Here is a 14,959-nt window from a genome sequence, read left to right as displayed (position 1 = left end):
GAGGCCAGCCCTGACTTGCAGCTCTACAATTTGGCCATTGAAATGATGAGGGTTTTGGAAGGAGGAGGCTGAAGATCTTGTCATGGTGCCCAGTGGGTTTGGAGCTTGTGGTACGAGTGTTGGAAAGACCGCCTTGTCTCTGTGATTAATGGCGGAGAACTCAGAGGCAGAAGCCGGGGAGAGGTTTGTTTGGCAGGGTTGTGCAACCTGAATACACAATTCTGGGGAGTTTTCAATGGATCTGAGGCATGCTTTAATTTGATTACAGAATCCCTCTCGTTTTTCCATTTGGGATCTAATTTAGGAATCTTTGATAATGAAATATCACTGAGAAAAATGTCATTTTAATCAGCCGTGAATTATGTAAACAGCGCACAAGAGCTGCAGATTTCCCAAATGCATTTATTAAGCATGTACAGCATGTGACATCTCAGTTAATCAAGAAACAGTATCAAAGACTTCCCCTATCTTTAAATAGCTTTAACAAAAATAAAACATCATTCAATGAGATTTTTTTTCTTTCAGTTTTTTTTGTTTCTTATTGTACACAAAGGTCAGCTCTTTAAAGTGTAAGAAGAGAAGCCAAACAACTGTTACAGCCACTTGGCTGCTCTCTGATGACAAGATAATGTTAAAAATCTCACTCACAGTATTATTCCCACATGCTTTGAAGATGCAGTGACATTGTTGTTACCAGCCACTAAAACACATTAAAAAAACATGTAGCTAAAAAAATGCTTCAACAACTTGTTCATGCAGTTAGAGTTCAGTATTTACATCAAGTCCAAAGACCTGCAGTCTCCAGTTTCTGTTCCTGGAAAACACAAATGAGTTCACTGCAGCCCTCCTTTAATTAAGATACATTCACATAGTTTAATTAAAATCTTTCATGAATGGTGAGCGGGTGTGATGGGGGGTTTCTAGCCCAGGGAGGCTAATCAGACGTCCTCCGGTCTTTTATAAGTAAGTGAAAGTGGATGCATTGTTGAGATTTTGATGAGCACAGGAGGGGCGGCTATTATGTGGCTCTAGGGCCAGTTTGAAATGCCGGCATGGTGATGACTATCTCCACCCGTGCAGGAGGGCAGTAGACTAACAGATGGAGGTATGCAGCTCTGATGGGTCAGCTCTGCAGGTAGAAAACACTGACCACTACTGCAGGAGACAGCAGCATAATCCATGTAGTGAAACTCTGCTGAGGGAGACGTTCTTTCAGCACAAGAGTCCGGGAACCTTAATAGGTCTGGACATGAGCCTGGAGAGGGGTCAAAGGAAGACAACTTTCCATACTTGTTCTCCCTCTTGTACCTCATCCTGCGGTTCTGAAACCAGATCTTAACTTGACGATCTGTGAGCTGCAGCCCAGCAGCCATCTCCATCCTGCGAGGGCGACACAGGTAAGGGCTGAAGTAGAACTCCTTCTCCAGCTCCAGAAGCTGGCTGTTGGTGAACGCTGTCCTCTCCCTCCTGGCACTCCTTCTTACTGATAGAGCTGCTGCAAGAGAGAAGCACACAAGGAAAGGAGAATGTTAAAATCAGAGTGGCACATCTCTGACAGGTCTATCCTGAAAGGTAAACCCTCTGCAGAAAGCCTTTCGATGCTAATCCTCCACCAATCAGCCCGGGATAAAGCAGGGCCCTCAGCTCTTCCTGTGTATTCACTCATGCTTGAGACGCTCTAAAAGACTGGCTGTCTACTGTGTCGTGTGTTCAGGGAAAGTTACCTCCTGAAGAAACAGTCTGGGGGAAACATCTTACGCCACTACTGCAAGCCTGACAGGCCACATTAATCACAGCTCCACGCGGAAGCAGACCTGTCAAATCCCCATCTCAGTCACTTAAAAGGTACCTTGGGAGCAGCACTGAAAATAACCACCATTAGAGGTTCCATTTGACATGTATATGAGCGATACCGGGGCCCTGTTGATAACAACATGACATGAAGGGGTTAATGGGCACTTAATAAGGCCTAAGAGAGGAAACTGCTTTACAACACTCAGCCAGATGGGAGCTCTCTGGTTATGGGCTAGCTTGTCTGTAGAGCTTGTCTACTTCTCTTGAAAAAACAACAAACTATTTTTATTTTCCTTTCAATGCTGCACAAAATTGTTTACGGTGGCTATCTGTGCTCACTGTAATCCTTCTGTGAAATCTATTAGACACTGGATTAAAAAATTACACACAACAAACATACATTCTGACATAAAAAAAGGCTGGTATGTAGTGTGTTTGATGATTGGGTTATGCATATAAAATCAATTATATCATCTACTTGTTTACATTTTGTTGAGTAACAAAAGGATCCAGGAAGAAGTTCAGGAGGTTTGTGTGTGGCCCCTTCAGCACCACCTTTGTTTGCCTTCAGACCAGACGAACAAGAAACGTGAGAGTGAGAGTAAGTGAGAGGCATTTGTGTGTTTTTGACTGTGCTGCAACATCAACACTGAATCGCATACAAACCTAACCAACCTTACAGTGGAGAGAGCTCTCACATCTGGCCAACCTGCCTTAATGCACAGTAAATGATGCAGGTGACACGTTTTATAACTAAAGTGAGACTTTAGCTTGCTATAAATAGTAATCATGTATAAATGACTGGGACGAAATGGTGCTGCTTTGATGCAAAAACAGTCGACTTAAAAGGTCAGATTTGGATTCACCCCATCAGAGCACCTAATAAACAACGTGTTGCCATTTTGTCCCATTAGTTACAGCTGCAAAAAATCCATAAACAAAGCAGGAGTTACCAGATTGTTGAGAGTCAGCAGTCCGTGGATTCATCCAGGGGAAAACGACTCCTGAGTGACAGATGGTGAGCACACCACAGCTTCTGCTCTTGATGTCCAGCTTGTCCTTGGCGTGGCAGTGACCCACAAGCTCAGGTGGATTCTGAAACTGTTCACCTGGGTTCAACCTGGAACTGACAGGAGCAGAAGAGGTCATGTTTTGCTGATTAAGTTCTGCTTCTTGGCCTCCTCCTCCTCCTCCTCCTCCTTCATTGTATCCAGGGCTCAGTTCTGGCACTTGTCCAGAGCTCATAGCCAAACTGTTGCCATGCAGCTGCAGTGGGAGGGCAGACAGTTGGGGGTCCATGAACTCATCAAACTGACTCAAATAAAACCAGGAATCCCTCAACAGCACTAAAGCCCAAGACTTCGGGTCTGTCTAATATCCTATCACAATTAACCTACAAGTAAAAAGGCATGCAGAGAAGAGCACTTGGAGTAACCATGTGGAGCATTTGAATAATATTTACCAGAAGGGTGCCGTGGTCACGTGGGTCCCTCCTCCAATGGCAGAGCCCTGGAGTTGGGAAGTAATCTGCCGGCAACTTGGGACGCCCGAAGAAGCTTCTGCGATATTTCTTCAGCCAACATTTCTCTGAGCTGCAGCCTGCGAGTCTTTACCTAGGGATAAAAAAAAAACACATATAGCGGACTATGAAAAGACGTCAACACGCGTGTAGTGAGGAGAAGAGAAACTGTGAGATGTGTAAAAGGGAGAGGGAGAAAAATGGAGGAATTCAGGGAGACAGTCAAAGAGTTGCTCTGTGAGAAACGTAAGATTCGATTCTAAAAACCTGAGTTTGTTTACTATCGGAAATCTCCTGACAGGACGCGTGTATGTACGGAGCTGCACACCTTGAGCTTTTGGTGGTAGGTTTTATTTTTCTCGGATGCAACGCGAGGAGCCCCCTGCTACAGGAGGGCTGCGTCTATGATCTGGAAAATAACGGGTTATTGACCAAATCTCATTATCATTCCGGAGGTTTCTTACATGTGAAAATATCTAAAAATAAGGCGCACCGGCAAATTTTCCAAATTAAATTATGATTAAAAAAATCAAGGCAAAAATCATTAACCGGTTATGTTTTCATGTTAAGCTATCTGCTCTATCCACCTTGTGCATCAGGGCTGTTTTTCCCCTAAAAAAAAAAACAAATAATTCCGATCCGTGTTAGTTAGTTTGCAACTACTTTAACTGCCCTTTAAAAAAAAAAAAGGCGGGCCTTTTTTTAAAAGCATATGCTTTAACTGTCGTAGTGGAAGTGTAGCTTTGCCTTAATAGGATTCACTGGGAGTGGTCAAACAAAGGCTTGACAGTCATTGCCACACAAAGACAAAGGAGGCAACCATGAGTGTTTTTTTTTCTATAGGAGGATACAACGTATTTGCATTAATCAGGCATCACTGAAGTACAGTATCAAGTGTCTCTGCCTGTCAATGAACCGTTTGGTGGTAAACATCCTGCTTGCTGCACAAAGAAGAAGAGATGTTAAGTATAGCCTCTGTGCGCCAGTTTGCACACACACTGAGGAGCACACAAGTCAACCAAGCAACTCTGAAATACAGCCATAAAGGTGCAAACTATTTAAATAAGATATGAATTTTACAACTTCATTTAAAAACAACAGAATAAATATTCCTTGGGTAATTGTTTTGCATTAAAGCTACAAAAGTATGCCCTAACTGAGTTACTCTTTGGAACAAAAAAGAAAGAAAGAAAAAAAAAACTCATAAAGCATGATTGCTTAATTTCAACAAAGGACAAAGTGGGCAGATAATAGAATAATGAAGCACTTGCAAAATTTTAAATAGTGCTCTGTAAATGAGAGGGTTCTGCAGGCTGCAATATTAGCATATAGCTATAACCTGTGGTAGTATCAATCTTGTAGTAAAAGCAGGCTTTAGATAGAAGTTGCTTCTGGTGTTTCAGTACAACAAAGCTGTCGAGAAGACCCTCTTTAGATGTCTCTGCGGTGATGGATTATGCACTCAGGCTGAAGAAGAGGAGCCTTCCCCCTTTTGCGTTTCACCCCTGCTGCCACTATTACCGAAGCTTCACCTGAACCTCCACACAGGAGACACGTCCTTCGTATTTTATTTATTCATTTATTTTTTTCTAAATGAATAAAATGTTAAAATGTACATTCAGTACAACTGCTGTTTCCCTGTGGACTTGGTCTGAATTTCTTTTAAGGCTTTCAAAACTAAAATACAATTTCATCTTTTACTGTTTTTGGTATACTAATATTTAAATTATTATTATTATTATTATTATTATTATTATTATTATTATTATTATTATTATTATTATTATTAATATTATTATTATTATTATTATTATTATTATTATTATTATTATTATTATTATTATTATTAAGGGGTGAACTGGGAAGCATGCATCAGGCCTGACTGAAATGAGGGCCGTAATTAAATTGCTTTTGTTTTCCTTGCCTCACACCCTTGAACACACTCTCTGAATGTGAGATAGAATCTATGATATACTAGCTCAGCAAGCCCATAATTTAGCTCCTCCGCGCCTCCACCACAATTCTCCGTGAACTCTGTTTGAACCGCCTCAGTGGCAATAAATCATTTTTCTCTCTCACACAAAAGCGCGCCGGTCGCTCTGGGTGTCAACCCTTTTACAATTCCTCCTTACCTTCTGCGCTCTCTCGCCTGCTGACACAAACAAGCGAGGAAACCGTCGATAAACTTTTATTTTTACACCAATAACGTGCAGGGGGAAAGGGGGGATATCTGCGGCATGCAGGGGGAGGATCTGCAACATGCAACACAGTTCTTAGATTTTTGTTTTGTCTTCACAAAATATAAATGTTCCCTAATCTTACAAATAAACATAATTGGTTTTCAGAGCTGAATGCACGGATCAGTGGATGTATTTGCAGGGGACAGAGCGGTGCAGATAAGAGCAGACTGAGAGAGAGAGCTGAGAGAAGACGTTAATGGGCAGAGGATGCTGTCGGTTAAAACGGTGCATACAAATGGCGCTGTCTCCGCAGAGCACGCGGAAGATTTATGGGTCCACTGCCCTATATTGCTGTAAACAATGCAGAGTGAAATGAAAGGACCAGAGTTTGCACACTGTACTTCATAAGTGAAGGAAAGACACACACTGTCAATTTACCAAACAAGTCCTGACTGTAGCATGGACGCGTAAATTAACATATTTTATTAATTTGGTTGTAGCTTAAAGTGCAAACTGGGTGTAGCCTACAGCTTGGCCTATGTGTATGTGCGGAGGGCAGAGGACACGAATCCTGCAGCTTAAAAACAGCGAATCTATGCGTGTGGATTTTTTTTTTTTAATTCAGGGGAAAAACAATGTTTATGTTAATAATCCTACAGCACTTCAGATTTTTTAGATGCACTTCTTATCTGAAATACGTCGCACGGTGCATCATATGTTTGTTTGTGGGTGATTACACTGCATCATATATTACTTAAACTTCAAGCTTTATTATTTCTTTGACCTGCTGTTTGCATCAGCCGTAAAGCACTTTGGGTAAGCTTTACTGATTTTAATACAGTTGTGGAAAAAGCAGTGGGAGTTTGGAAATAAACAATCAAAAATGTAATTTCGTGTACTCTGGTTTTCTTTTTTGCATTTTTTTGCAAATGACAATAGAAATTGGGGGTTAGAATTGACACAAAAAAGCTAATAACAATCCTACACCAAAAGGTGGGCAACTCTATCAATGTACTGTTTAAAGATCTTGTTGTTTCAATATTGGTGAAAAAAGCGCCCCTTTTATTTTTTAGATTCCCCTTTTATTTTGAAAATACCCGTCCCACATCAAGCACCAAGCTGTAGCTCCCTGAGAAAATGTGACTCTGGCAGCTGGCCTCGCGAGATGAGAGGAGCAGAAATGCAACATGTGGCCACACAACCCCTGCAGAGAATAATATCCAGAGAGCAAATCCAATAAAGAATAGCACGTTTTCACTTAACCTGTGCGTAAATGGTGGATCTATAGTCTCCGGATCCCATATTCAGATCACTTGTGCTAATGAAAAGTGAATCACACGATCATAACTCAGTCTAGTGCTTGCCTGGGCCCTCGATGGCTCCTTGAACTAGGAGAAAATGAATGTCATTTCTGAGGTCCTCAACGATGCAGCAAATAGGCTAATGAAGAATATCTCAGCGAGGCGTTATGGTGACATAAAGCTTACGCCATCCCATCATGCCCTGCGTAGGGACTGTGGATCCAAGCTGATATGAAATGTTTGCCAGCACTGAAGGTAAATCACTTCATCATGTTTGATGGAGTTTTAAAATCTACTTTTATGTAAATTAATTAAACTCTGCCTCCATCACACACACTCTCTCTCACACACACCCACACTGACATACACAAAGAAGAGACGTGGTGCATCTGCTCCCTCCAAAGATTTACGGATTTATGACACACCCACTGCTGGTCAATGCGCCAGAGCCTCTGTGTCCCTGGAAAATAGCAGCGTGACCCCTGTTTCAACTCTACAGCCTTTATGCATCTGCCATGGCTGCCGTTTAAACACACTACCACTCACAATACAGCAGCACGGATCTTTCAGCACAAAGAGCTGTTGCTGAAGAAGCCACTCACCTGAGACGAGAGCAGGGAATTAAACATTAAAAAACACGCTTTTACAATACAAACAGGCGATAATAAAACAAAGCACCAAAACGGCGGATCATTTTGGTTTCGGATTGCTCTTGTTCAAACAATTTGATGACTGTTTGTGTTAAGTTTTTATATCCTCAAAGAGAGAGTCCTGGCCCGAGGTGCTCGTAAATCACAGGCTGCAGCCTGCAGCGGTGCACTGTGAGCTGAAATCATGTGCGTGATTCAACAGTCTCTCCACTCAGAGTAAAGCAGTTAAAAGCTGAGTAAGAGAAGAACAATTTAAACAGTGAACTTCAAACACAAAAACACAGGGTCTCTATAAGGCACTGAGCTTAAAAAAATACGAACTCGTAAAGTTATACTGCCGTCACTTTACAGTGAATAATCAGTGAAAATGTCAGAGTTTATTTGAAATGTAGAAAATGCCCCTCATTGATTAAAAAGATAAAATGTGTGCCTTAAAGTGATTTTGATCTGGTGGTTTTTTAAGCCATGTTCAAACTTGAGATATAAGAATTGAAAAGTTTCGACTCAGTATCACAAAATAATTATTTGCTTGTTCAGACCGCATAGAAGTATAAAATAGTCTCTAAATATGATAACAAAAACAATGTTAGTACTAAGAAAATTTTAGTGAATAGAAGTCTGTGTACATAAGCCCACAGTTGAATAACTAACTGATAGATTTATGGCTGACAAGCGACATAAGCTTTTGTGTAAACTATTTACAACTACACTTTGTAAAGGATCCAGTAAAATCTGCCATGTATAATAATAAATCCATAATTACAAAAAAAAAGTCAGAAATAAAATAAATTGCCTTATTTCTTTACAGTCTCCTTCTATTTCAACATAATCCACAATGACGGGAAAGAAAAAAGAGACACCGTCTTGCTCCAGTGTAACCTGAGTCTGTCTTTCAGGAGGCTGGATTTTGGCATGATTGACACTTGAGTCCTTGTTTGGATATTAGTGTCTGTCAGCTGTTAAGCTCTGTAGACATGCTACTGACTACATTTTAATCCTGGACACAAAGAACAAGGCCAAGTCGTTTTCTTATGCATTAAAAGAAAAAAAAAGAAAAGAAAAGAAAAGAAAAGAAAAGAAAAGAAAAGAAAAGAAAGCATGCAATGAATGACCACCCTTATGCATTGCGCACTAAAAAATAACAACGTTCATCAACCAGTTGAAGAAATCATAAAATCATCGACAATACATCAATCTTAATCCAAACAATAATACTTTTTGGGGCACATCATATCAAACTATTAGTAAATTAAAGTTCTTATCTTATTCAAATTGGAATTAGTTGAAACTAAAAGTTTTGAGGAGAAGAGGAATGTCCGTTTGAAAGTTTGAAGGTTTTTGTGACTGATCTTGAAGGTCCCTGTTCATAAACTAATCACAATGACCAACTGTCCCAAAACTGTCACAAACACCTGGCTATAATTGGCAGCTTAGTTTTGAGTGGAGGTACTGACCTGAGGCCTGTTATTCTCGCGAGTCACACTGAAGTCACGTGACTGAGCCAGCTATTTTTACTGCCTCTTGTTTTTGGACACTTTGGGGAATGTAATTAACCCCCGGAAGTGTGACATTTTAAGACTCGCGCTAATTTTAGCTATTTTTATTTTTGATGGTTACACGTATCAATTGGACAAAAACATACAAAACGAATGTAAAGCTAAATCTCCTAGTTTGAACTGGTGCATGGTTTCATAATATCCTCGGTTATTACAACCATGTGTCCTCATGCTACTTCTACTTCCCCGCTTCTTAAATCTGCCACTAATAGTTTCCAGTTCGGTTTAGAGCCAGTCTGGTTGACACAAAACACAGAAGACGCTTATGTCAGAGGGTTCAGCAGTGTCCTGGGTTACTCTGATTCACACAAACATAGAACCCATTCCCCGATGCCCCACTGTAGGCCTCTCTCTGGGCACAACAAGGAAGAAAAATCAAAGAAAGCCGAGGCCAAGAGGGAGCAGCGCGCGCGCACACAGAAGGTACACGTACAGAGAAGGAGCCAGGTCACAGGGTGGGAGAGGTCGGCCATCCAGACTGAAATGAGCCTAATGGGACAGAAAACGTGTCCTCGAGGTGAACTCGGCCTTCTCCCTCTTCGCCCCCAAACTTCAATAAAGTACCTTTTCAGCCTCGCGACATGGAGGCGACAGGGCCGAGAAAGGGAGCGAGGGGATGCTGCGGCTGTGGCGCGCACATTAATTTCTCTAATCTGTCCAGCAACATAAAGGCTCGTGGATTCATTTTTCAGCGCCGTCTCAGCACCATTCTAGTGCCTTTCCAAAGCCTCCACCAAAAGGCAGATTGTAACCGCTCTTCTGTGGATAAAGTGAGTTATTCTAAAGTCCATTTAAAGTCTCACATCTCGGAATAATGTTACATGATATACGGCCTGGTACATAATATTTGGAAAGATCAACACTGTATGTAGCCAGAGCTGTTTTTCCCGAACATAACACACAAAACTGTGCAGTGAAAGATTGATGATGGAGAATACCTCTTCCTTTTGTGCTCACGAGCTCCCCCACTACGCGAGGCATTTTATATAAGGTCTATTCATGTCACAATTTCAATAATCTATCAAATTCTTGCGGGTCTTTGGATTTCAGTCATGGTTGAACTGGGATCCTTTTGCACACATTTTTTTTTTAAAAAACGCAAAAGACAGCATCATTGTGTGAGAAAAACACAAAGAAGACACTCAAGATCAGATGCAGTTTGTGTGAGGCTGTCATGATGTTGGATCAGTCCAGAAGATCTACAGTCGTAAACAGTCCTTGAGAGTGTTGGTTCTCCTGCTACATGAAAGTAGGAGGATGACGTTGCAGTGAGCACCTTTTTTTTCTTTTGAAAATGTAGGTTTTTGTGCTTTGCGAGCTGCTGCATGCTCTGGCCCAATGGGGAGACAGCAGGAACATAATGCAAAAAAAAAAAAAAAAAAACGAGTAAACAACCCACAAGGAAACACCAGCGTCATTGCAGAGCTTGATACCAAAGATCAGATCATTTCCTCAATCTCCATCCAAAACCACATGACGCACTATGTTCAGTTTATCTGCAATCCACGCTTTTATTCAATTTTTTTATTTGATGTCTTTTAATTTTTTTTTACATTGGAAAACTTCAGTCGCATGGCGCAGTGGACTATAGAAAAAGCAGGGCAACTACTTACAAAATGATTCAGAATATTCTCACAACAGTCTATAATGTCTAACACATTGCAAATGTCCTCTAAATGAATGGCATGCAGCTTTGTGTTGAGGTCAGGACGCAGGGAGCAGAGAGGCAGTGCAGTGTTGCGTTCAGGGCCTCACTGGCTTGACGTCTTTACCGCTAATTGAATGCCCTTCAGACTGATGAGGTTGCACATAATGCAGAGCGCAAACTATTTCTTTTTTTCTTCACATTTTAGAAACAAGCTCAGTCCCTTATGAGCCAAACGTTAACGCACACATACACACACACACACACACAAACTCAAACACACACTCACAAAAACACACACTCACACACAGGCTTTACACATTGCTGATTTAAAGACGCCAGAAAGAGCTTCAGGACTTACAAAGATTGAAAACACAGTGGTTCTTGTGTCCCCCTCATGAAATGTTCAGATAGTCACATGTTTACATGTTTAAAGGTGAATTCCTCCAAAACTGGCAAAATAAAAGCAGACCTCGTCTTGCCAAAAATGATGTTTGGACCAAACGTTTTTTTAAAACTAGTAGACACTCACTGTTTTATTGACCAATATGATTAGCACAAATACACTACACTCCGTTTATTGCATTTCACAATAATCTGCTTTTTAACGGTCTAAAACACAACATCAACACCACAAAACTAAACTGCAAATAAAATCCTGTTTTCTGAAATACACGAGGTAATTTCACACATTATCCAAAACAAACAAGTTCAAGATCAATGGTGTGTTCCAGCTTTTTTTATATACCAAAAATAACTATTATTATAGTGATTTCCTTCCAGTGTTGTTTGAAATAAATAGATTGTGCATTTCACCTTAATGGGCAGCAGGGCAAAAGAACGGCCCACAATAACATTTTGATAAAATGTATATTTTTTTTCTACTTTTTTTTGTTCCTTCATTCAAAACATTTTCATAAAAAACATTTTAATTGAGCTTCAAATAAATTAAACCCTGTGTCACGTAAAAATAATTCATCGGTGTTCGCAGTAATCCATGCTATATAACATGCATTTTATATAACTTTGGACTTAAAGGAAACCGCACAAGATAGCTACCAAAACAAAATATAGAATTGTTCTATAAATAACCAGTTCTTTTTCTGGCTGGTGGGTTTATAACCTGGTAATATCCTCGCCATGCTGCGCTCCGGTCAGTTCGTCGGGGGCCCCTGTGTTAGTGGCCGAGGCAGCGGCTACAGCGCCGGCTGCTGAGCCTGTGTTGGAGCCGGAGGAAGAGGAAGATGATCTCACTTTGGTGTTCGGCAGCCTGTGGTCCTTTTTCCATTTCATCCTGCGGTTTTGAAACCATATTTTAATCTGTCGCTCGGAGAGAACCAGGGTGTGGGCAATCTCGATGCGCCTCCGCCGAGTTAAATATCGGTTATAGTGGAATTCCTTCTCCAATTCTAAGACCTGCTGCCGGGTGTATGCTGTCCTCGACCGCTTGGGCTCCGTCCCATTGTACCCCGGGTTCACTGGAAAGAGGAGAAGTGGAGAGACAGAGAAGGGAGGAAAGGAGGGGTAAACAAGAATGGCCTCAACTGAGATATGGCTGCAAAGATTTATTGGATATGAATGTTTGGCTGTTTGAGGGATTTAAATGGGAAGTTAAGAACTTCTCTGCGTAATGAGAGGACACTCACATCCAACTATCAGCTAAATTATTAATGCAAGATTACAAAGCTCAATTTTTTTCTCTTATTCATGTCTCCCCCTCTCTCTCCATCGCGCAATACATAACAGCAGAAGCCACATGGTGATACGGCTGCCCTGAGTATACCTCGGCTATAAAATTTATGGTGGGTGTAATTACCAATGCCGAGTCGTAAATCCGCCTCAATTGTGCCATTTCAAAGGCTTCGCTGCTATCGGAGCAGGGGCTGGCAACGAGATGGGAGTCAGAGGGACTGATAAAGGGAGGGAAAAGAGGGAGAGAGGAGCATGAGGAGTGCAGGGAACATAAACACACAAGTTGCCTACCAGTGCTGACGTGAATTTTCTTCATCCACGGGTACACCACGGGCTGCTTGGAAGAGGCTGTGCTGTTGGGATGCTCCGGGGTGGCTTGGTTGCAGGCGGAGGTGGCGGCCGGTGGGGTGGCGGGGGACATGGACAACTGTGGGGTTTCACATGAAGCAGGCTGCCCTTTCCCTGTCAGCAGGTGCGCAGATTGGGGTATTCCATGTCCCCGTGGCGTGTCAGGTTCAGGGATGCTTGCACAGTTATACTGGCGCTCTTGGTAGCTCGCCCGCGGAGGATATAACTCCTGATGGTGATGCTGGTAGCCAGTGTCCCTCGCGCGGCTGTAATATTCTGGACTATGCTCGGGGATGTAGTTATTTTGCGAATATTCCTCGCATGGAGGAAATTTCGGATCAATGTAGTTAGACTCCATCAAATACGAGCTCATGATCATTAATTTCTGGAGTGGAAAATAATTTTTCTAGCTTTGTCGTTTTTCTGCTCCATAAAGCCCTCCTACTTGCGAGCAGCCCTGTAAAGTTACTTTTACCACGTGACCCAGTGGCCCAATCGCGGAGTAAGAGGTAGTTCCCGGATAAGGAACCAGAGGTATTTAGCATACCTACAGTCGCCATTGTGGGCACAAATCTCTCTCCCTCTCCCTGCCTGTCCCTACCTCTCTCTATCACTCCCTCTCTCTCCTTTTCCCCCTCTCCCTCTCTGGTTGTGTTACCAAGGCAATTGATCTTGGGGACAAAACTAGTAGCTAGTTGCTGACCAAGGAAAAAATAAAACAGGCAAAATCCTGTGGTCTCAATTATTCAAAGGGACAATAGGTGATTCACCAAGGATAAGGCACAACAATAGCAAAGCAATCATTTAGTTAGGCTGCACGCCTTATAGAAAGGTTATCTGCTAATTAATGAAGTCTTTAGCAACAACACTTCAGCTGTGAAACACATTACGCTCCATTAATACACTTAAGAGTTATAGAGCTGCTGCAGCTTTGATGATATTTCTAAAAGCGCTTCAGCACTGATATTTCAAAGGTTTATGGAGAAGCTAAATGTCAGAGAGGAGGACTGGAGGGGGAGATGTTCAGGAGGAGGGGTTGATGTTTGAACACAGGCCTGATAATCTATAATGATGGAGAACAGAAGAGTCAGTCCGATTCAACAAGAGCCTCTAAGGAGAACTATTTATTCAGTTTTATATCAGACTCTCTTTTATATAGACTTCTTTTGGGTTGTTCATCAGGAGTTAGAAAATAGGTGAGGGTACTGATTACAGAAAGGATAACTAAGTTGACATGGTTGTTCTATACAGATCTAGTTTGGGGCAAAATCTGCATTTTATTAACTATATGTGATGTGCGTAGAAGTCAAGAAAAGTTCAAAAAGAACATAAAAAAGCCAAATGTTAAGGAATGCTTTTAATTTTTAATAACATTTTCTCATTTTACACAAGGAAGCTAAAAAAAATCTTTTTGCACATTTTAATACTTAAATGAGCATCAGCATGTCTCAAAACAAAAAGTGTAAAACCCTGCACCTATGATGCCCCAGGCCCAAAGTTACTCAATATTTACGAGGTAAGATCACAGACCTAAAGCCAGCTTTTAAACAGTCCCTGTGGTCTCCCAACTGTGCACAGCAGCACTACTATGATGTCAATGAGCAGTCAGCATGGGGATACAACCATCATGAAGCTTTGGATGTCACAGACCTACAAGAGGGGGACCTATATCACTATGGAGATACAGACCAGAGAGTCAAAGAGCAACAGGATTTGTTAACCTCATTGCAGATAAATCCTGATGTCATAGAGGCCCACAGTTTCAGGTGATTGTTCTGTGTCTGTCAGGTACCTAGCTCCTGTATGAAGTTAAAAAAAAATCCTTCTTTTCCTCAAAAAGATCTTCTTTTTTTTTTTTTAGGCAAGACTACTGCATCTCTTCATTAACTCCTGACTACCACAACACTAAAGTCCTGATCATTTAATTCTACTTGCAAGACAAGTTATAACCTAAACAAGAGCATGTGACCAACATCACATGTCACACATCACTACATTGAATCTGTATGAGGACAATTATCAACTCAAACGCAATGAAAAACACTGATAAAAGAAAACTTTCCTATTTATGACCAGAAATTAGAAAGTGGCCAATTTGCACAACTCCCTTTCCTATAACTATCCTTGTAGGTTGTGAGTATATAAAAATTAAAAAAAAAAAAAAAGTTTAGTCATGCTGCCAGATGGAAACTCAGCCTCCAAATGTTACATACTTATCATGGCAGAAGCAACGAGCATCAGCCACATTACTGGAGGTCTGCTATCACTCTGTAA

The 14,959-nt window shown here is 41.4% G+C and overlaps 1 protein-coding gene across 1 annotated transcript; it reads right to left on the bottom strand.

The window, feature by feature from the left end:
* Positions 1–438: 438 nt before the first annotated feature.
* On the bottom strand, positions 439–13,085 carry hoxc4a (homeobox C4a). Its single transcript, XM_074680654.1, is given in 6 exon segments — positions 439–1,495; positions 2,748–2,920; positions 3,257–3,317; positions 3,320–3,407; positions 11,768–12,123; positions 12,629–13,085. Coding segments are annotated over 6 exon segments (1,581 nt in total). The 5' UTR covers positions 13,065–13,085; the 3' UTR covers positions 439–1,028.
* Positions 13,086–14,959: the final 1,874 nt, after the last annotated feature.

Source organism: Halichoeres trimaculatus, unplaced genomic scaffold, assembly GCF_033239565.1.
Source record: "Halichoeres trimaculatus isolate MK-OKI-2021-1 unplaced genomic scaffold, fHalTri1.1 fHalTri1_scaffold_11, whole genome shotgun sequence".
Lineage (NCBI taxonomy): Eukaryota > Metazoa > Chordata > Actinopteri > Labriformes > Labridae > Halichoeres > Halichoeres trimaculatus.
This window is presented reverse-complemented; position numbering and strand designations above follow the sequence as displayed.